Source organism: Ambystoma mexicanum, chromosome 3p (genome assembly GCF_040938575.1).
Source record: "Ambystoma mexicanum isolate Mex_15411 chromosome 3p, UKY_AmexF1_1, whole genome shotgun sequence".
NCBI classification, from domain to species: domain Eukaryota; kingdom Metazoa; phylum Chordata; class Amphibia; order Caudata; family Ambystomatidae; genus Ambystoma; species Ambystoma mexicanum.
Genome location: NC_090925.1, coordinates 738,553,765 through 738,577,013, shown reverse-complemented (window position 1 = coordinate 738,577,013; position 23,249 = coordinate 738,553,765). Strand labels below are relative to the sequence as shown.

The window sequence follows — 23,249 nt, the reverse complement described above, 5'->3', positions numbered from 1 at the left end:
CTCAACGAAACTCGCCCTTGAGAGGGGCTGAAGAATCCGAAAACAGGTCCCCGTTAATCGGATAGGTTGATCGATGGAGCACAAGGTCAATTGACCGAAAATTAGAGTAATACACTTCCAAAAAGAAAGAAATGCAGTAAAAGCTTGAGAGCTAAACACGAGGACTCCAAACACTTAAACATGCAGTAAAATATGAAGCTGGCTGCCACAGGAGGGTCTTAGGTAGTGGGCAGTCATTGGCTGGGGGCAGTATGACCCAGCGCTCAGTGATTGGTTGTTAGGAGAAAGACAGTTCAGAAATGAAACTGAAACTGATTTTTCTTTACTGAGGATTCCCAGCCTGCCGACCAGGAATATTCAGGAGTGTGTAAATCCATGCCAGACCCCATACTGGAGAACAGTGAGATCTACAGAGCTGCACAGGAACAGAAGTCATCTGCTGCACTTTTTCTTCAACCTAAAGGTACTGTAAAGTCTAAGAGAACTTACCTCTTGTTGTGTAGCCACTTGTTCTCGTTGGAGAATTGCTTGGTTGCATCTGTAGAGTTGCTATCAGCTTCTTTACCTCACAAGCACGAATCAGCTTGTGGCCCTACTTTTATATCTTCTATTCTACAAAGACTTTTTAAACATTGTGAAAGACTTTCTACTTTCCTGCAAGAAGTGCTTAAGTTAACCGTGACTTTTGATAACTTGACATGGGCTGCACTGGCTCCCTGAATGACTCTTCTCTCTCTTGCTTAAGTGTTTTGCCTTCCTTCCAGGAAAGGGTTAACTGACTTTGCATCGGGGATTGTTTTGAAAGTACTTACCCGCTTAAGAATAACTGTGAATACTTGTTTTATTCTGAACTCTCTTCTCTTTAACACTACTCCCAAGAATATTTTAAATACAACAGTGATATATTAATGCCACCAGCACCCTAGCTATTGAAGTCACCTGAGGGTGTAGGTAGTGCCTGTGTGTCTTCCCAAATGGTTATTTTCTGATTTAGAAAACTAAGCGTGTGTATTATTGAAGTGTATTTGTGTGTAGCTTCATATTACTCCCTTCTGAAGAAGGCTTACCATAACTGACTGGTTATACAATTTATAATTGTTTAATCAAGAGCGTTGTGTGTAAGAGTTGATTTCACTACTTGTCACTGTGAATCTCCCCAACTCCCCTACAGCTCACATTGACCCCTGAGATAAGCCTGGCTGCTCAATACGCTACCAAACTATGTAGTACAGACTTATAACAAAGGTTGGGTTCCTATTGCCAGGAGGTCAGGGTTGTTATAGTGCACCCAAAGGGTACTGCATACAATCTTGCCTAACATGAACATTCCAAACTAAGGCAACAGGAATCTCACAATTTTAAGTTAAAACAGACAGCACAAAAGGGCAATAGCCACACATGCAAAATAACTGGATGAAGTTCACAAAACTATGATTTTACTTTGTTTTATTCAATGTGAACTTGTGTTTCAAGTCCAGCGATAAGGAGAATACTCACAGGGCAATCTGGCCTGCATGTCGGGGGCCAAGAGGAGTCTCTGTTGAACTTGGCCTCCTGCAGAAAAGGAGTAGCCTGGCAGAGAAGCTGTCGGTCCTGCTGCAGGTTTTGCCACACCTCCGATAGGGCCTTGATTCAATGTGCTGGTTGGTGTCCTCACAAGAGCTGCTGACAAAGTATTTGCTTTGATTGCACTGGGGGTATTTGGCGTGGTAACCAGTGGGACAGGTGGCCTTGGAGTATTTGGTTGAATTTGACTTGATGGCAAAACTAAAGGATAGAAATGCAACCGTTGACTAAACAGATAAGATAGTTTAAAAAACTCAAGCTAGCAGTTGAAATTGGTTTAAATTTTAGAGCAAAGATTAACACGTCCACGTTGTCCTTTCACAACATTCACAGCAACCTACCATTCCATATTTAACATAATTTAGGTCTTCTAAGTGGTGGAGGAAATCCAAGGTAATGCAACATGGCTCATTGGTAGCAAGGACAAAAGGAAATTAATGTTCTACTAATTTTGCACCAACGAAATAATGTGTACCTAAAATAAATCAGTACACCAAAAAACAGAACAGCTTTCCAAAGGTTACATCATTTTCTACAGCAATTGATATGATATTGCATTTATAACGCGCCTGTACACAAGTGTTTCTAGGCGCAACAAGACAAGCGAGGGAAAACAGAGAGAAGACCAGACAAACGATCTTACTAGGTCTTGTGACATTCAGATTGTGCAAGTGCGACAACGAGCAGTGCAGGGGAAATGGAGGGGGGAAACATCTGAGGAGGTGGGAGAGGGCCAGAAGGCATGGGTAAGTGCGACCAGGGCAGCGCATCTCTGGGTATGTGCGCGGCTGAAGAAGTTAAAGATTACAGCCTTTAAGTGCATAGTAGGCCAGGCAGCAGTGCAAGGAGGACTGGTCGTAAAGGAGCCTGTTACCTAGTGAGACCGAGGGTACCAAGCAACCAGTCTGCACATCGGACGGGAAGGTTAGCACGGGAGTGCGAGAGAAGGCTGCGGAGAAAAGGGGGGCTTTGAGTTGCTTATTCCGAAAATTCTCAAAATCACAGAAACATTTGATAATCATTGGTTTTTATCGCCTTTCAACCTACATTTAAAACCTCCCGGTAACCACTGAGTCCACCAATTATGAATACACCTCTTCCTTTCAAAACAGAACATTTCATGCAAAAATCAAGGAATGTAATTTTGCAAAACAAATCTTAAACACTAAATGTATTAAGAAAACAAGATTCACAATGCATCACTTTCATTTATTCATGTAATACAATATCAAGACCGACATTTAAAACCAAAGTATAAATGGCTACTTTTTCATTTTAGCAAGGTGAGCCAACATGTTACATTCCAACACAAAAATGAGTATGCAATGTAGCTTTCTGTTAGAGAAACCCTACTTAAATCACTGGTGCACAGCTTAAGAAATTTTCATGGAGAATGCATCAGTTTAATGTCCCGCCTTCTTTAAAGATTATGAATTTGAAGGTCTAGTTTGAAATCATGGGTTGATATCTTAATAGGAAAAGTTCACTGTGAAAAACAGTAATCCCAAAATAATTGAGAAGGAACTGTTAGGCAGAAACCTGTGCAGTTCCCTTGGGGAACACTGCAAAAGATTTAAGACTACAGGTAGAGCAGTAAACCCCTTTGGTAGCAGTCTGTACCACCCAGATTTACCTGGTAGCTGTGGCTGAGCAGTCAGACTTCTCTCAAGAAGAGTTAGGCAGTATGTAAAGTATACACAATATGTACCAAAACACAATAGCACAAGCAAACACTGACCAGAGCTTGGTTTCAAAAGTATATAGTTATTTATTTAAAATACACATAAGTTAAAAACACTCTAGCAAAAATATAGTAAAAGCACTTCAACACAGTTATAATGAAAGTAGATTCAATCCTTTCTCCTATCTAGACAACTCTAAGTAAACACCACTTAATTAAAACAGAGGTGAGTGCTTAACGTTAGATGACACTCTAGTAGTTTCCAAGAAAGGGAGAGAAAAAGCAGAAATGGGTTAGACACACCACTCTAAGGTCCAGAGCACTTGCAATAGGCTTAAAGAAGAATAAAGTCACAGGTGAGCAAAAGTCACTAGGCAGGGCCCACTCTTAGAGTAGCCGGAGCGAAAATGTGCCCAAGATCACACTGTTAGTTAGAGATTCAAAGTCTTGCAAAGAGTCAAAAAGAGGTTAGAGTGGCTCAGAAAGTTTAGCCAAAGTGTCCCAGGCACTCCCAGGTTCGAAAGCCGGGGACTAAATCTACCCCGTACAGTCGGTAGCAAGGGAAGCCAGGCGGAACACAGTACCTTAAGCGGAAAGGATCCTCCAGCGGGGGCAGTTGTTCCAGGCAGTGACAGCAAGGCTCGACGTCGGTCAGGGGAGAAGAATATCTCGCTGAAGAGCAGAAGAGAAAGGTCGTAGCACTGCCCGGGAAGAAACCAGCCGCGGAGTCCTCCGGTTAAAGGGTTGGTACCGACTTTCGCGGTATGGGGGTAAAGTGTGGTATTCCGGATGCCGGGGTGCTTGGCACAGGCAAGGCGGCCACGAGATACCTCAAAAGAACGGAAAGAAGGCGAAAACTGGTTGTCCCCACCAGTCAAGGGAAGGAGCCACTCCGTTAAGAGTTCTCCTCGGTCGTCGGGAAAAAGTGGTGAGACGGTTCAGCAGGGCTCCACCGGGTGGTGTCGTCGAAGCAGGTCGGCTCAGCTCTTCCCTCGTCGGATTCTTGGTCCTGTGGCGACTTCTGAAGTCCCAGTCCCCAAAGCCCTGCTTTTATGCAGCAAACCCCCATTCACCCAGCCTAGCTGTCACTCAAACATGCTAAGTGGTGAGCCGGGCGGCTCACCACTTGGGCCAATCAGGACGGAGTGCGACTTGAGTTACCAAGGTAACTCAGTCCAGGGTGCCTAAATCCCCCTCCACCCCTCCTAAGTACCCCAGACAGAGTGGCACCACTTTGGAGGGCTTCTGTGGAGAAGCCCGCCAAAAGTGGAACAAAGGGCTCCACTTTGGGTCAGAGTTACAGAGGCGAACACCAACGCCATTTTAGAATCAAGTTTTGGCAAAAAGTCCCAACCGGAGTTATAAAAATAAATATATAAACCGGCGGTATGTTTAAGGCTACCGTAAATAAATAATTAAATGTGTTAGCCTAAAACAATGGGAAATCCCATAGGGAAATATTCGCGGTCGAATATAAAAAGTAGTTTCCACTGCCACCAGCCAAAACTCGATCAGGGGGGACGGAGACGTGCCCCCTCGACTAACAGACCCTGGGGCAATCGAATTGCCCCAGCCAGTACGTCCACAATATGATGGTTTGTACTGGTTCTGTTCAGGATTCAAGACTAGCAAAGTCTTTGGTGACTTTACATGCTCTGGGAGACAGTAGTCAGTCCCAGGGTATGGAGTCTATGTTGGGGAGTCCCTAGGACACCCCTGGGTCACGGCACAGAGGGTGCTGTGTAACCCACATCACAAAAATACATGAGGCCCTATGGAGTAAAAGACCCCATAGCCCATTCAACACAAGGTTTAACCAAGAAAACACACTTCAACATGTCCAAGAGTGAGGGTAAAAGAGTCTCACTCTTGGCAGGAGAAAAAATTAAACCCCAGAAATCCAGCAAAGCTGCTGGGGGACTCACTAGGTAGGGAAATTCAGCCTAAACAGAGAATTCTCCCTAACACTCGCCCCCCCCAGACTAAGGGACAGGAGGATTTAATCCACTCCTGGATGAACCTCATACCTCTAGTCGATGATATACATCCTAGAGAGTCCATCAGCATTTTGATGGTGACACCTTGACCTATGCTTAAGGGAGAACTCAAAGGTTTTCTTTTGCAAGCTAAAGGACCTACAAACCCTTTGAGGAACATCAGTCTTTTTGTTATAGGGGATCTGGTTGACCAGTCCCTCAGAAGTTGGTACAACTTCTGAACCTATGTTAGGCTTTTTGAAGGGGTCCTTATAAAGGATTCCCTTAGATCTAGAGGGGCCTCCAAGGTTCCTCACCACCTCTCTTGTGGGAGCAGGTTGGGTCTTAGGCCTCTTGGTTGGAGGGGTTGGGGTTAGGCACTGCACCTGCTTCCCCTTCCTCTTAGATCTACCCTTACCTATTTTAGGAGTTTCCCCCCTAACATTAGGATTTGAGTTGGGGTCTTCAGTAGAAGGTCCAACAGTCTGAAGGTTTTTGGCCTTAGACTTTTCTTTTCTGGTTTTCCACCAGCACTGAGAATTACCAGTTCTCTCAGGTCCAGATAGGGGCCTAGTTGGTCTATCCACCTCTTCCTCAGAAGCAGGGGGAGTCAGAGACTCTGAGACTAGGGGAACAATGATGGAGCTTGGTTGGGGCACCCATGTTCCTAGCATACTATCCTGAAATGTGCCTGGGTTAGAGGTCAACTTACTAACACCAGGGCTTGTAGTGGGGTTCTCAGTAGAGGGTCCCACAGGCTTGGAAGGGTCCTTCAAGGTAGCCTTTCTAGCCAATTTGGTTAAGTTCTGCTTCTCCATACTGGGAGGCCTGGGGGTATGTGACACTACTCCTAGAGTTCTTAGGTCATTCCCTAACAGGACCTTCCCAGGTACCTCAGTCTGAACACTGACAGGGATCCTCACTGTCATGTTGTTACACTGAATGAGGGCTGGTAGAATAGGAACCATTTGGACAGGGCCTCCAGACATCTTAGTGGGACCTTTGGGTGCTTTGGCCACATCCTCAGGTTGAAAGAAGCTTTCATCCACTACTGTTCTGCTGGCCCCAGTGTCTCTCCTGGCAGGAGTATCCTGGCCATTGACAAGAACACTGTCCACATAATACACCTTAGAGTTAACAGGTAGGGAGTTATACACAACCCTATTCTGGGGACTAACCAGACCCATAGGCTCTAAGTTTACAGTTGCTTGAAGACCCAAGGGTTCTTCAGCAAAGAGTTCAAAGTGGGCACTAGCCATCTGTACTTCATCCTCAGGAGTGAAGGCTAAGGAGACTGTGCTGATCCCTGCAGGTTTACCCTTGCACTTGGGATCTCCTTTGATATGGTCAGTACCCTGACAGACATAGCATTGTCCAAATGCTCTCTGGAAGGGTGGCTTGCTCTGACCTCCTTCTGGCTTGTGGCCAGAAGGTACACTAGCCTGATTCGGTTTACCCTGGGGCTTACCCTGGTTATTTGGTTGTTTGTGGCCCTCTTGGGTATGGGAGGTATTAGAATTCTCTTTGGGGTCCTTTTTAGGCTGTTTCTCCCCATCCTTCTTCTGAGTTACCCCAGAATCCTTGTGAGTGGCCCTGTTGGCAACCCACAAGTCAGCAGCCTTAGCTAGCTTCCTAGGATCCAATTCCTGTGAATCAGCCAAGTGCTGTCTGAGCTCAGGAGAGCAGGCATCATAAATTGACTCCAACATAAAGAGATTTCTCATCGCCTCATAAGTGTTCACCTTGTAACCCTTAATCCATCCCTCTAAGTTTTTCAAACATTCACTCACCCAGGTAGCCCAAGGGGTACCATCATGCTTTTTGAGGCTCCTAAACCTCTTAAGATACTGGGAAGGGGTCTTCCCAAACCTAGCTATCAAAGCTAGTTTCACACATTCATAGTCCTTCCTATCCTCCTCCCCCATCTCCATTACCACATCAGTTGCAACAGGGGGAAGCCTAGAGAACAACCAGGTGAGTAAGTCATTTCCTGTGATGTTCTGGAGCCCATGATTATATTCAAACAGAGACAACCAATCCAACACATCCAACTTAGGCTCATACATACCAACCAATTCTTTAGGCATCCGGGGTCTTTTAGGACTGGAACTTCTAGAGGAGCCAGAGAGAGAAACATTCTCAACAGATAATTTCTTCATTTCTAAGTCATACTTGAGCTCCATTTCCCTTAGCCTTAGTTCTTTGTCAGTTTGAGCATTAAGTTTCTTATACTCCAATTCTAGCTTCATTTTCTCCAGTTCAAAGTACTGAGGACTAAATGTGGGACCTGGTAAAGGTCCAGTAGGCACAGCAGGTAGAGCAGGCAGAGGCCTAGGGGGGACAGTTACAACAGCCTCACCCTCCTCTTCTGACTCTTCCTCAGAATCATCAACATTTTGCTCCATGTTAATTTCAACACTGTCATCTACAGTTGCTGGAGTGGTAGGTTCCTCTGAACCATCACCCAGACTTTGGTTAGCTAACAATCTTTCAATCAGCTCCATTTTCTTGCCCTTAGTCAGGAGATCCTTATGTTTACAGAGCACTCTTAAACAATCAGCAGTTTTGGCTGCAAGGGACTCTTGACTATAGCTTTCTATAACTGACATGTTAGAGGTTTTACTTTTTCAGTGCTAAGCTTTGTGGTTAGTTGCACTAAGGTATCTAAAGCACAATAAAATGTATACTCAATACAAATCCCACCGCTGCCACCAGTGTTAGGCAGAAACCTGTGCAGTTCCCTTGGGGAACACTGCAAAAGATTTAAGACTACAGGTAGAGCAGTAAACCCCTTTGGTAGCAGTCTGTACCACCCAGATTTACCTGGTAGCTGTGGCTGAGCAGTCAGACTTCTCTCAAGAAGAGTTAGGCAGTATGTAAAGTATACACAATATGTACCAAAACACAATAGCACAAGCAAACACTGACCAGAGCTTGGTTTCAAAAGTATATAGTTATTTATTTAAAATACACATAAGTTAAAAACACTCTAGCAAAAATATAGTAAAAGCACTTCAACACAGTTATAATGAAAGTAGATTCAATCCTTTCTCCTATCTAGACAACTCTAAGTAAACACCACTTAATTAAAACAGAGGTGAGTGCTTAACGTTAGATGACACTCTAGTAGTTTCCAAGAAAGGGAGAGAAAAAGCAGAAATGGGTTAGACACACCACTCTAAGGTCCAGAGCACTTGCAATAGGCTTAAAGAAGAATAAAGTCACAGGTGAGCAAAAGTCACTAGGCAGGGCCCACTCTTAGAGTAGCCGGAGCGAAAATGTGCCCAAGATCACACTGTTAGTTAGAGATTCAAAGTCTTGCAAAGAGTCAAAAAGAGGTTAGAGTGGCTCAGAAAGTTTAGCCAAAGTGTCCCAGGCACTCCCAGGTTCGAAAGCCGGGGACTAAATCTACCCCGTACAGTCGGTAGCAAGGGAAGCCAGGCGGAACACAGTACCTTAAGCGGAAAGGATCCTCCAGCGGGGGCAGTTGTTCCAGGCAGTGACAGCAAGGCTCGACGTCGGTCAGGGGAGAAGAATATCTCGCTGAAGAGCAGAAGAGAAAGGTCGTAGCACTGCCCGGGAAGAAACCAGCCGCGGAGTCCTCCGGTTAAAGGGTTGGTACCGACTTTCGCGGTATGGGGGTAAAGTGTGGTATTCCGGATGCCGGGGTGCTTGGCACAGGCAAGGCGGCCACGAGATACCTCAAAAGAACGGAAAGAAGGCGAAAACTGGTTGTCCCCACCAGTCAAGGGAAGGAGCCACTCCGTTAAGAGTTCTCCTCGGTCGTCGGGAAAAAGTGGTGAGACGGTTCAGCAGGGCTCCACCGGGTGGTGTCGTCGAAGCAGGTCGGCTCAGCTCTTCCCTCGTCGGATTCTTGGTCCTGTGGCGACTTCTGAAGTCCCAGTCCCCAAAGCCCTGCTTTTATGCAGCAAACCCCCATTCACCCAGCCTAGCTGTCACTCAAACATGCTAAGTGGTGAGCCGGGCGGCTCACCACTTGGGCCAATCAGGACGGAGTGCGACTTGAGTTACCAAGGTAACTCAGTCCAGGGTGCCTAAATCCCCCTCCACCCCTCCTAAGTACCCCAGACAGAGTGGCACCACTTTGGAGGGCTTCTGTGGAGAAGCCCGCCAAAAGTGGAACAAAGGGCTCCACTTTGGGTCAGAGTTACAGAGGCGAACACCAACGCCATTTTAGAATCAAGTTTTGGCAAAAAGTCCCAACCGGAGTTATAAAAATAAATATATAAACCGGCGGTATGTTTAAGGCTACCGTAAATAAATAATTAAATGTGTTAGCCTAAAACAATGGGAAATCCCATAGGGAAATATTCGCGGTCGAATATAAAAAGTAGTTTCCACTGCCACCAGCCAAAACTCGATCAGGGGGGACGGAGACGTGCCCCCTCGACTAACAGACCCTGGGGCAATCGAATTGCCCCAGCCAGTACGTCCACAATATGATGGTTTGTACTGGTTCTGTTCAGGATTCAAGACTAGCAAAGTCTTTGGTGACTTTACATGCTCTGGGAGACAGTAGTCAGTCCCAGGGTATGGAGTCTATGTTGGGGAGTCCCTAGGACACCCCTGGGTCACGGCACAGAGGGTGCTGTGTAACCCACATCACAAAAATACATGAGGCCCTATGGAGTAAAAGACCCCATAGCCCATTCAACACAAGGTTTAACCAAGAAAACACACTTCAACATGTCCAAGAGTGAGGGTAAAAGAGTCTCACTCTTGGCAGGAGAAAAAATTAAACCCCAGAAATCCAGCAAAGCTGCTGGGGGACTCACTAGGTAGGGAAATTCAGCCTAAACAGAGAATTCTCCCTAACAGGAACAAGTTACTTATCTGTAACTGTTGTTCTCCAGCATGGGTCTGGCATGGATTCACATACTAATGAATATTCCCTGTCGTCCGGCTGGGAATCCTCGGTAAAGAAAAAAATCAGTTTCAGTTTCAATTCTGAACTGTCTTTCTCCTAACAACCAATCACTGGTCTCTGGGTCATACTGCCCCCAGCCAATGACTGCCCTCTACCTAAGCCCCTCCTCTGGCAGCCAACCTACGATTTGGTAGCACGTAAAATGGCAGTAGGTCCAAGAGCCGCAGAGAGGTAGGCGGGAGGGTTCGCATGTGAATCCATGCCAGACCCATGCTGGAGAACAACAGTTACAGGTAAGTAACTTGTTCCTTCTCCAGCATGGGGTCTGGCATGGATTCACATGCTCATGAATAAAAAATACATAGCAGTACACATGCATAACCACAGAAGGTGGCAAGGCTCAACATTAAGCATCTCTTACCTCCTCATCAGGCTCACCTTCAAGTGAACAGGTTGCGCAGCACTGCTTGCCCGACTCTGGACTCCTCCCTGGAATCCCTGTCGACGCAGTAGAACTTTGTGAAGGTGTGCATTGACCTCCACGTAGCAGCTGTGCAGATGTCCAGCAGGGGCACACCAGACAGGAACACCATAGTTGCAGCGATCGCTCTGGTCGAGTGGGCTCTCGGACTGCCAGGCAACGGTCGGCTTGCAAACCGGTGACAATGGGTGATGCAGCCGGAGAGCCACCTGGAAATGGAAGCCTTGGAGAGGGCCTTCCCTTGATTCACAGTGCCAAAGTTCACAAAAAGTTGCAACGTCTTCTTAAAACTCTGTGCGGTCCAAGTAGAACTTCAGCGCTCTAGCCACATCCAGCGGGTGCAAAGTCCTCTCAGCCGGTGACAAAGGCATCAGGAAGAATGCAGTTAACACCAAGGGCTCATTTAAAAATGAAAGTCTGACGGCACCTTGGGCATGAAGGAGGGGTGCGTCCGTAGCGCCACCCTTGTCTCGTGGAATGTCAAGTAAGGTGGTTTACAAGAGAGGGCCTGGATCTCTCCCACTCGTCGTGCAGAGGTGATGGCCACAAGAAGAGCTGTTTTCCATGACAAAACATTCAGTGGCGCAGAATGCATAGGCTCGAACAGAGGACCCATGAGCCTAGTCAACACCACATTGAGATCCCACGCCAGGCCCAGAGCCTTCAACAGCGGAACAAACGGAAAGGTCCTTTGATGAACTCCTTGACCAGGCGATTTGACCATAACGACCATCCAGGAGTTCTGGTGTAGCGGGAGATAGCCGCTAGATGAACCTGGATGGAGGAATGAGCCAGCCCTGCTTTGGACAACGACAGCAAATACGGCAGAACCTGCAGAGCCGTAATCCGCAGAGGGTCATCTTCTGTGCACGGCACCAGACAGCAAACCTCTTCCACTTTTGTCCGTAGCATTTCAGTGTAGACGAAGCCCTGGCCTGGGCAAGCACCTCCTTGCAGTCCGCCGGGATATCGTATCCTCAAAACTCTAGCGCTGCAGGAGCCAAGCCTGCAAGTTCAGTGACCTGGGTCGTGGTGCAGGATCGCGCCTCCTTCTCTGGCGAGTAGATCTGCGGCCACTGGAATCTTGACTGGAGGGGACGCTGACAAGTCCAGAAGGACCGGGTACCATATCTCTCGACCACGCCGGTGCGACGAGGATCATCCTGCACCGGGACCGTCTGAGTTGATCGACTATTCGAAGAAGCAACAGCAACGGAGGGAACGCATACAGGAACAAGTCATCCCAGGGGAATAAGAATGCGTCCCCCATGCTCCCCGGCTGGGGAAACCTGCTGGCGAACCTCTGGCACTTGGTGTTCGTCGCCGTCGCAAACAGATCGGTATTGCTGCATCGACGGAACAGAAGAGCCACTTGGTTCTGCCGAAGCTCCCACTCATGGCAAGAACGCAACTCCCTGCTGAGGGAGTCGGCGATGGTGTTCTTCACTCCTGCCAGATGAAGCAGGACGAGGAACATCCCCTGGGCAACGGCTCAGTGCCATAGGTCCTGCGCCTCTCCGGAGAGCGCTGGGGATCTGGTGCAACTCTGCTTCCGGATGTAGAACATCGTGGTGGTGTTGTCTGTGAAGACCCATATCACCTTACCTTTGAGGGATGGAAGGAAAAACTTCAGGGCCCAAAACACTGCCCACAGCTCCAGTACGTTGATATGCAACTTCTCCGGTAGCCACAGGCCTCTTGCATGGAGACTTCCAGTGTGCGTGCCCCAACCTTCCAGGGAGGCGTCCGTCGTGACCGTCTCCCGATGAGTTGGTGTCTGGAAGGCTGTGCCCGCCGACAAATGCGTGCGGACTCCCCACCGATGTATCACTCAACCGAAAATTTCGTCGAGAGGGATCTTGTCTTCGAAGCTTCCTGAAACCTGAATCCAACGGGCCTAGAGGAACTCTTGCAGTGGGCGCATCCGCAGCCTGCACAGCCGAATGAGTTATATGCATGACGACATCAAGCCGAGAAGAGACTTGATGGACCTCACCCTTACGATCTTCAGGGTCAACAGCCGTTGCACCTTGCCCAGGATGGCTGCAATCCTCTCCTCTCACGGAGACGCAAGGCATGACACCGTGTTGAGCCGAGACACCAGAAACAATGCGTCTTGCGATGGCACCAAGCAAGATTTCGCATAGTTCGAGAACCCCAGCTCCGTCAGCAGCCGGACGGTCTTCGCCATGTGTGCGACAGCAACCTCCCGCGGATGAGCCAGTCATCCAGATAGGAATAAACGTGGATCCCTCGTAGACTCTGGTGCTAGGTGTTAGGGAGAATTCTCTCTTTAGGCTGGATTTCCTAACCTAGTGAGTCTCCAGGCAGTTTTGCTGGATTTCTGGAGTTTGTTTTTTTCCTCCTAAGAGTGAGACTCTTTTTCTTCCACTCTTGGACATGACGTATGGTATTCCTTTGACTGGTAATGTGTTTTATGGGCTATGGGGTCCTTTACTCCATAGGGTCTCATGTGTTTTTCCTATGTGTGTTACACAGCACCCTCCGTGCAGTAACACAGGGGTGTCATAGTGACCCCCCACCATAGACTCCATACCCTGGGACTGACTACTGTCTCCCAGGGCATGTAAAGTCACCATTGGCTTTACTAGTCCCAAATTATTAACAGAAACCAGTACAAACCATCATATTGTGGACGTAGTGGTCGGGGCAATTCGATTGCCCCGGGGTCTGTTAGTCGAGGGGGCACGTCTCCATCCCCCCTGATCGAGTTTTGGCTGGTGGCAGTGGAAACTACTTTATATTCGACCGCAAATATTTTCCTATGGGATTTTCCCATTGTTCGAGGCTACCAACTTTAATTATTTAATTCTCAAAGCCTCGAACATACCGCCGGTTTATTTAATTAATATTAATTCTCCTGTTGGTATATTTTGCCAAGACTCGATTCTAAAATGGCGTGTGTTCTCTTCTGTGACCCCAACTCAAGTCGAGCCCTTTGTTCCACTTTTTGGCGTGCTTCTCCACAGAAGCCTCGAAAAGTAGGGCCACTTTGTCTGGGTACAACAGGGGGGTGTGGGAGGGCGTTTAGGCACCCTGGACTGAGTTACCTTAGGAACTCAAGTCGCACTCTTGTGTGATTGGCCCAAGTGGTGAGCCGGCCGGCTCACCACTTAGCATGTTTGAATGACAGCTAGGCTGAGTGAATGGGGGTTTTCTGCATAAAAGCAGGGCTTTGGGGACTGGCACTTCAGAAGTCGCCACAGGACCTGAGAATCCGACGAGGGAGAAGCTGAGCGGACCTACCACGACGACACCACCGGTGGAGCCCTGCAGAACAGACTCACCACTTCCCGACGACAGAGAAGATCTCCCGACTGGAGAGGCTTCTTCCCCTGACTGGTGGGCACAAACAGTTTACCTTTCTTTCTTCGCACCCCAGCCCGGTTTGTGGTCGAACTGCCCGTGCCAAGCACCCCGGCAGCCGGATAGCCACTCACCATTGGACCACAAATCCCCGGACCGCTCCTTGTACCTGAGAAACTCTGCGGCTGGTTTCTTCCCTGGCAGTGCAACGGACTCCTGTCTTCCTCCACGACGAGATCCTCTCTTCCCCCGGACGAAGCACCAACTTGCACCCGCTGCCAGGAACAACTGCCCCTGCTGGAGCGTTCTCACCACTTTAAGGTACCGTGTCCGCCAGGCCTCCCTTTCTAAAGATTGCTACAAGGTAATAATACCCCTTAACCTTCTGGACTGGGCTGACCGCCTTGACCCTCTAACTGGTCCCTTTCTTTGGTCCAACTCCTTTTTGAACCTTTACAAGACCTTTGTGCACTGCAACCGTGTGACCTTGGACACATTTCGTTTGGATCCTCTGAAAGTGGATCCGACCTCTTGAACTCTAACTTCACGGTTTTACTTTGCCTTCCTCTCTTGTTATGTTCTGATAAAAGTGTTGGGATCTGTTTCAACTTGTTCTCTGCTCTTCCCTCCCTTTTTAAAACAAACTATTAGAGTGCCATCTACGTTAAGCGCTCACCGCTGTCTGAAAATAAGTGGGGCTTTACTTAAGACTTGTCTAATATTCTTTTAAGGGAGTGTATATCTTTTAGTGACCGTGTTTTTGAATTGCTTACTATTAGTGCCTGTGTTTTTCTAAATGTGGTTTAAAATAAATAATTATATCTCTTTTACACCAAGCCCTGGTCAGTGTTTACTTGTTCTACTGTGTTCTCTTGACCTATTGTGAATATGATATGATATGGCATTTGTAACGCGCCTATACACAAGTGTTTCAAGGCGCGACGAGGCAGGGAGGGGGGGGAACAAGGGGAAGACAGACAACGATCCTACTAGGCGAGGTGTCATTCAGATTGCGCAAGTGCAGGGGTAAGGGGAAGGGAAAAAGTGCAAGGGGAAGGTGAAAGGGGGGAAGTGCAGTACAAGGTAAGTAGTATAAAATAAATAAAATAGGGCCAGCTGGTGGCAAGTGCAAGGTAAGTGCAGACAAGTGCTGGGAGGGGGGGCTGTAGGGATACAGAGACAGTCCCGCAGTGCAGGGGTTGCCAGGGAGGCAGTGCAAGTGGAGAGTGGCTGGGCCCAGTACTGAGGTCGGTGAGAGTGGCCCAGTTGCAGATTCAGTGCAGTTTTGTTAAGAATTTAGCTGGGGAGAGGGAGAGAGAAAGCAGAAGGAAAGAGGAAGGTTTTGAGGTGCTTCCGGAACCGGAGATGGTTCTCCTCAAGTTTCAGGGAGGCAGGAAGGCTGTTCCACAGGGAGGCCCCTGCCACAGAGAGAGATCTACTCTGTATACTGCCTAACTCTTATTGAGGGAAGTCTGACTGCTCAGCCACAGCTACCAAGTGAATCTGTGTGGTACAGACTGCTACCAAGCGGGGTTTACTGCCAAACACCTGTAGTCCTAAATCTTTTGCAGTGGTCCCAGAGAGAACTGCACAGGTTTCTGCCTAACACTAGGCACTAGGTGAAAAACCTTGGCGCCGATTTCAATCCGAAGGCTGCCCTTGAACCACGAAGCGCAGAAACTTGTGGTGTCCCTTATGAATGAGTATGTGAAAGTAGGCATCTGCCAAGTCCAGCGACGATAGAAAATCCCCTTCTTCCAGCTGTCCAAGCATGTGCTGAATGGTGAACATCCAAAACTTCTGGGATCTGATGTACTTGTTCAGACGGCGGAGGTCTAAGATGGGCCTCCAACTGCCCGTCGTCGTCTTGACGAGCAAGTACCGAGATTACACTGCGGAGCCCGAGAGCCTCTTTGGAACAAGCTCCATCACGGCCTTCTTCAGCATGGCCCGCACCTCCAGCAGAGGTTGAGGGATGTGGTTTTCCTGCCTGGCCACTGGTGGTATGTGCGGACACTTTCGCTAGACAACTAGCGTGTCCAGCACCCAACGGTCGGTAGAGATGGACTTCCACACGCTAACGGCACCCAACGGTCGGTGGAGATGGACTTCCACACGCTGACGAAGTTCGCCAGCTGGCCTCCCACCGGGGTGCGCAGGTAGGGGCCCGACGTCACGGCCGGATCAGTCATGCTTCGCCGCGGAGGCACCGCCTTGAGGAACCTGACGGCGGTGACCACCTCCAGTCTTGCTGCGGTCCCACTAGGCCTCCTGGGTCGAAGAGCAGGACGGTTGACGGTAGGATGATGAACTTCCACAGAAGTCTTCTGAGGAACCATGGGGTTTAAGCCCCGGAATTCCAAAAGGACTGCCATGTTAGGGAGAATTCTCATTCAATGGCTAATGTCCCTTACCTAGTGAGTCCCTCAGCAGCGTGCTGGATTTCTGGAGTTTACTTTTTTCCACTTGGTAAGAGTGTGAGCTTTTACCCCCACTCTTACCTGTGTTTTGCCATGTGTATTTCATCTGTTTTTGTGATTGTGGACTCTGGAGCACACCACTTCAGTAGCCCCACTCTTTTGTGTGTCACCCAGCACCTTCAGGGCATTGACACAGGGTTGTCTTTGAGAATTCCCACCGACTCCATTTCTGGGGCCGACTACTGTCCCCCAGAAAAGGGTAAAGTTGCCATTAACTTTACATAGTCAAATAACCACAGATCCAGTACACCCTATCTTACATAGAGTATTGGAAAGGGTTAATCCTTAGCCCTTTTTATCTGTACCTCCTAGAGCATTGTTTTGCTCTTTTAACATTTAGACTTGGCTGGTGGCAGTGGCATCTACCCTAACTTTTCTACCGTGATTATACTATATAAACGTGGTATTGTTTTAGGCTATTATATTAGCCTCTAAGATAAACCCGCTTGACCAAATACTTTTTCTTTTGGCTCCGGTCGGGTTTATTCACCATTCATTTTTGTTAAAGTCGTTCTTGTGTTTTACTTTGCGCGGCAAACCAGGTTTGCCTCCTTTGTTCACCATCTTTTAGCGGGCTTCTGCCAAGAAGCCCTCCTCTGGGCGCCTGGGTGTCTAGGGGGGCTGAATGTGAGCGAGGGGTGTAGTCACCCCGTGCACAGGGTATCCTAGGAAACCCAAGTCGCACTTTGCCATGATTGGCTGAGGTGGTTGTCCGGGCTGGACAAACCCCCTGCTGCGTGATTGACAGCCAGGCTGTGTGAATGGGGGATTTTCGCACAAAAGGCAGGACTCTTGGGCTGGAAGTCGGAGTCGCCACTGGAACTACAAGGAACCAAAGAGAAGCGGAGATGAAGGCTGCTGCAACTACCCTGTCCCGGTGAAGCCCTGCTGCAGTCCTGAGCTATCTACCCTTCGACGACCAGAGGAGATCTAGTCGAGTCTTCTTCCCTTGAGCCTGGTGGGGTCAAACAGCTCACCTTCCACAGCCAGAGGATCCTCTTCGTGGTCGAAATCGCTGCGCACTGCTGTAGTGGTCCGGATAGCCATCTGAAGAGCCTCTCCTGTTTTAAAAGAAGCACACCTTTTATTCACCGTCGCTGCTGCTGGCTTCATCCCCGAGTAGTGCAGACCCCTCCAGACGTCCTTCTCGTCTCCACGACCGAAGCACCAGAACCCGTGGGTCTGCAGGAAACTACCAGCAACAACTGCTGTGGCACCAGCTTCTTCCTTGAATAAGGTACTGTGTTCTGCTTCGAGGAACTAGGGTGAATCCCTTTTCTCCTCCTCCAAGGCTTGCCCTTGTCTTCATTCCCTCTTATAACTTTTGCTTCCTCTGTTGACAATATAGTACTCCTGGCAACGTTGAATCTTTAACTGTCTGACTGTGTGATCCTCGACAACAGGAACCCGGTTCCACTTGACACTGGCTCCGACCTATTGACTTATTTCTGTCAGCAAGTGTTCTCTGATTCCATCTGCCTTGACAAAGTATTGCCTATGATTTTTGCCCCCAACTCTCGTTGGTTAACTCAGGTGCTAAGTGTGTTTTGCCCCGGTAACATTTCTTTCCGCGGATACGCGTATCTTTTTTCTAAGACCGAACTGTCATTACTGTTAAAAAGTGATCGCATGTGTATTCCCGGTAACGTCTTTTGTTTCACAACGTCGGTCCGTTAAAACATAGGGTACTTAGATTGAGTTATACTGTGCCAATTGAATTGGTGGTTTGTAGTGTATTTTACGTGTGGTTTTGAATTTATAGAAGTGTTGTGTTTTACAGATGGTTTAAAAATAAATGTACTTATATTTTTTACCTGAAACCTTGAGTCAGTGTTTGCTTGAGTCACAGTAATTGTGGTCCCTTTGTGTAATCTCTGCTACTGCTCATATACTCTTGAAATAAGCCTGGCTGCTCCGCTACTGCTACCACTTTAACATAGTAGTACAGGCTTGTACCAAAGGTGAACTTGTAGTCTTAATTGTGTGTAGTGGTCCCTATGGGCACTGCACAAGATTCTGCCTAACAGGCCGTCGCTGCTGGCCTGAAGAGACTCGTCCATGGTTTTGCCAAACAAATTGTCCCTGTCGAAGGGCATGTCCAATACCCTCGACTGCACATCTTGGCGAAAGTCAGTAGCCCTTAACCAACCTCGCCGACGAATGCAAATGTTGTTGCCCATTTGGCAGAACCCTGCTGTTAGGGAGAATTCTCATTCATGGTTAATTTCCCTCACTTACTGAGCACCTCAGCAGCTTTGCTGGATTTCTGGGGTTTATTTTTTCCACCTGGTAAGAGTGTGAGACCTTTTCCCACTCTTACATGTTTTTTGCCATGTGTATTTCTACTGTTTGTGTGATCTTGGGCTCTGGAGCTACACCACTCCATGAGCCCCACTTTTTGTGTGTGTTACACGGTTTATAGTCATAATGTCGACAGTCAAAATGTCGAAAAATAAAATGTCGACTTTTTTTTTCAATGCATTTTTTTTTTATATATGGGGGGTTCCCCCCAACCCCCCTTTTTAAATTTTTTTTAAAATTTTTCCCTTTTTTTAAGCTCCCAAACCCCTAAAATAAATATATAATTAAAAAAAGAGAAAGTCGACTTTTTTTTTCGACATTTTTTTGTCGACATTTTTCTTTCGACATTATGACTGCACACCGTGTTACACAGCACCTTCAGTGCAGTAACACAGGGTCGTCTTTGAGACTTCCCAATGACTCCACTTTTCTGGGGCTGACGACTGTCCCCCAGTTCCAGGTAAAGTTGCCATTAACTTTATGTAGTCATTTTAAACTACAGATCCAGTACACCCCATCTTACATGGAGTATTGGAAAGGGTTAGTTCTTACCCCTTTTTTCCTGTGCCTCTCTGAGCTTTATTTTGCTCTTTTAACACTAAGACTTGGCTGGTGGCATTGGTATCTACCCTAACTTTTCTACCGCGATTATACTATATAAATGTGGTACGGTTTTAGGCTATTTTATTAGCCTCGAACTTAAACCTGCTTGACCAAATACTTTTTATTTCGGCTCCGGTTGTGTTTTATCTCCATTTCTTTTTGTTAAAGTCCTTCTTATCTTTTACTTTGCGCGGCAAACCAGGTTTGCCTCCTTTGTTCGCCGACCTTTGTCAGGCTTCTGTCCAGAAGCCCTCCTTTGGCGTCTGGGTGTCGAGCTGGGCTGAATGTGAGGGAGGTTTTAGTCACCCCCTGCACAGGGTCTCCTTAGAGACTCGAGTCGCACTTTGTATTGATTGGCTGAGGTGGTTGTCCGGGCCAGACAACCCCCCTGCTGAGTGATTGACAGCAAGGCTGTGTGAATGGGGGATTTTGGCATAAAAGGCAGGTCTCTTGGGCTGGAAGTCAGATTCGCCACTGGAACTGCAAGGAACCGAAGAGAAGCGGAGAAGAAGACGGCTGCTGCAACTCCCGAGTCCCGGTGAAGCCCTGCTGCAGTCCTGAGCCATCTACCCTTCAACGACAGAGAAGATCCAGTGCAGAGTCTTCTTCCCTTGAGCCTGGGGTGATCAACCAGCTCACCTTCCACAGGCAGAGGATCCTCTTGGTCAAAATCGCAGCACGCAGCTGTAGTAGTCCGGATAGCCATCTGAAGAGCGCCTCCTGTTTTAAAGGAGCACAACTTTTATTCACTGTTGCTTTGCTGCTGCTGCTGGCTTCATCGCTGGGTAGGGCAGATCGCTCCAGACGTCGTCCTTGTCCCCACGACTGAAGCTTCAGGAACCGTGAGTCTGTAGGAACTACCAGGAACAACTGCCATGGCACCAGCTCTTCTTCATACAAATAAGGCACTGTGTCAGACTTCGAGGAACTAGGGTAAACTCCTTTTCTTTTCACCAAAGTCTTGTCCTTATCTTCCTTCCCTCTTATAACTTTTGCTTCCCTTTTGACAATCTCCAAGTACTCCTGCCAATCTCGAATCGTGAAATGTTCTAAACTTTTGATCCTCGACAACAGGACCCCTGTCCCATTGACACTGGCGCATGCCTATTGACTTTTATCTACGTTTTAGAAAGTGTCTCTTGATTCCATCTGCGTTGAAAAGGAACAAGTTACTTACCTGTAACTGTTTTTCTCCAGCATGGGTCTGGCATGGATTCACATGCTCATGAATATTCCCCGTCGTCAGGCCGGGAATCCTCGGTATAGAAAAAAATCAGTATCAGTTTAGTTTCTGATCTGTCTTTCTTAGTAGTAACCAATCACTGGTCTCTGGGTCATACTGCCCCCAGCCAATGACTGCCCTCTCCCTAAGCCCCGCCTCTGGCAGCCATCCTCAGATTTGGTAGCACGTAAAGTGGCAGTATGACCAAGTGAAGAGCCGCAGAGGGGTAGGCGGGAGGGTTCGCATGTGAATCCATGCCAGACCCATGCTGGAGAACAACAGTTACAGGTAAGTAACTTGTTCCTTCTTCAGCATGGGGTCTGGCATGGATTCACATGCTTATGAATAAGAGAATACATAGCAGTACAAACATGCACAACCACGGGAGGTGGCAACAGGCTCAACATTAAGCATCTCTTACCTTCTCACCAGGCTCACCTTAAGCGAACAGGTTGCGCAGCACTGCTTGGCAGACCCAGGACTCCTCCCTGGAGTCCCGATCGACGCAGTAGAATCTCGTGAAGGTGTGCGTAGACCTCCACGTAGCAGCCCTGCAGATGTCCAGCAGGGGCACGCCATACAGGAACGCCGTAGTAGCAGCGATCGCTCTGGTCGAATGGGCTCTCGGATGGCCAGGCAGCGGTCGGTTTGCCAACCGGTGACAGTGCATGATGCAGCTGGAGAGCCATCTGCAAATGGAAGTCTTGGAGAGAGCCTTCCCTTGATTCACAGTCCCAAAGTTCACAAACAGCTGTGAGGTCTTCCGAAAACTGTTTGTGCGGTCCACGTAGAACTTCAGCGCTCCAGCTACGTCCAGCGAGTGCAGAGTCCTTTCAGCCGGCGACGAAGGAGACGGGAAGAAAACTGGCAACACCAAGGGTTCGTTGAGGTGAAATTCCGACGCCACCTTGGGCATGAAGGAGGGGTGCGTCCTCAGCACCACCCTCGTGTCGTGAAAGGAACAAGTTACTTACCTGTAACTGTTGTTCTCCAGCATGGGTCTGGCATGGATTCACATGCTCATGAATATTCCCCGTCGTCAGGCTGGGAAACTTCGGTAAAGAAAAATCAGTATCAGTTTCGTTTCTGATCTGTCTTTCGTAGTAGTAACCAATCACTGATCTCTGCGTCATACTGACCACAGCCAATGACTGCCCTCTACCTAAGCCCCGCCTCTGGCAGCCATCTTCAGATTTGGTAGCACGTGAAGTGGCAGTATGACCAAGTGAAGAGCCGCAGAGGGGTAGGCGGGAGGGTTCGCATGTGAATCCATGCCAGACCCATGGTGGAGAACAACAGTTACAGGTAAGTAACTTGTTCCTTCTCCATCATGGGGTCTGGCATGGATTCACATGCTCATGAATAAAGAATACATAGCAGTACACACATGCACAACCACGGGAGGTGGCAAAGGCTCAACATTAAGCATTACATCAAACTCAACATTAAGCAATTCTTACCTCCTCACCATGCTCACCTTAGGCAAACAGGTTGTGCAGCACTGCTTGGCCGACCCTGGACTCCTCCCTGGAATCCCGATTGACGCAGTAGAATTTCGTGAAGGTGTGCGTCGACCTCCACGTAGCAGCCCTGCAGATGTCCAGCAAGGGCACACCAGATAGGAACGCCGTGGTAGTTGCGATTGCTCTGGTGGAATGGGCTCTCGGACGGCCAGGCAGCGGTCGGTTTGCCAACCCGTGACAGTACATGATACAGCCGGAGAGCCATCTGGAAATGGAGGCTTTTTAGAGAGCCTTCCCCTGATCGACAGGTCCAAAGTTCACAAAAAGTTGTGACGTCTTCCGAAAACTCTTTGTGCGGTCCATGTAGAACTTCAGCGCTCTAGCCACATCCAGTGAATGCAAAGTCCTTTCGGCCGGCGGCGAAGGCGACGGGAAGAAAACAGGCAACACCAAGGGTTCGTTGAGGTGGAAGTCCGACGGCACCTTGGGCATGAAGGAGGGGTGCGTCCTGAGCACTACCCTCGTGTCGTGAAAAGTCAAGTACGGGGGCTTGCAGGAAAGGGCCTGGATCTCTCCCACTCTTCGTGCGGAGGTGATGGCCACAAGAAACGCTGTTTTCCACGACAAGAACTTCAACGGAGCCGAGTGCAGAGGCTCGAACGGAGGTCCCATGAGCTTGGTCAGTACCACGTTGAGCTCCCACGCCGGGGCCGGAGCCTTCACCGGCGGGAACGATCTGAACAGTCCCTTCATGAATTCTTTCACCAGACGATGAGACCACAAAGACGTCCGCCCCGGTGGTTCTGGTGTATCGGGAGATCGCAGCAAGATGAATCTTGATGGACGCGTGCGCCAGTCCAGCCTTGGCCAGCGTCAGAAGGTACGGCAGTACCTGGGAGCCGTAATCCGTAGAGGGTTAATCTTCTGTGCGTGGCACCAGACAGAGAACCTCTTCCATTTGTGTCCAAAGCATTTAAGAGTTGAGGACGCCCTGGCCTTTGTAAGAACCTCTCTGCAGTCGGCCGGTATGTCGTATCCTCCAAACTCTAAAGCTGCAGGAGCCAGGTCTGCAAGTTCAGCGACTTCGGGTCGTGATGGAGGATGGCGCCTCCTTCCCTGGAGAGAAGATCCGCGTCCACTGGCAGCTTGATTGACGGGGACGCTGACAAGTCCAGAAGGTCCGGGAACCATATCTGCCTCGGCCACGCAGGTGCGACGAGGATCATCCTGCACCGTGACCTCTTGAGCTGGTTGATGAGCC

General features: G+C 48.6%; 1 protein-coding gene across 2 annotated transcripts in view; it reads right to left on the bottom strand.

Moving 5' to 3' along the window:
* Positions 1-23,249, bottom strand: part of SRCAP (Snf2 related CREBBP activator protein) — a 2,075,623-nt gene that overhangs the window by 774,206 nt on the left and 1,278,168 nt on the right. For both annotated transcript variants that reach the window (XM_069651627.1, XM_069651629.1), the window contains one exon: positions 1,498-1,767. In XM_069651627.1, the coding sequence (XP_069507728.1) occupies positions 1,498-1,767 (270 nt within the window). The remainder of the gene's footprint in view (positions 1-1,497; positions 1,768-23,249) is intronic.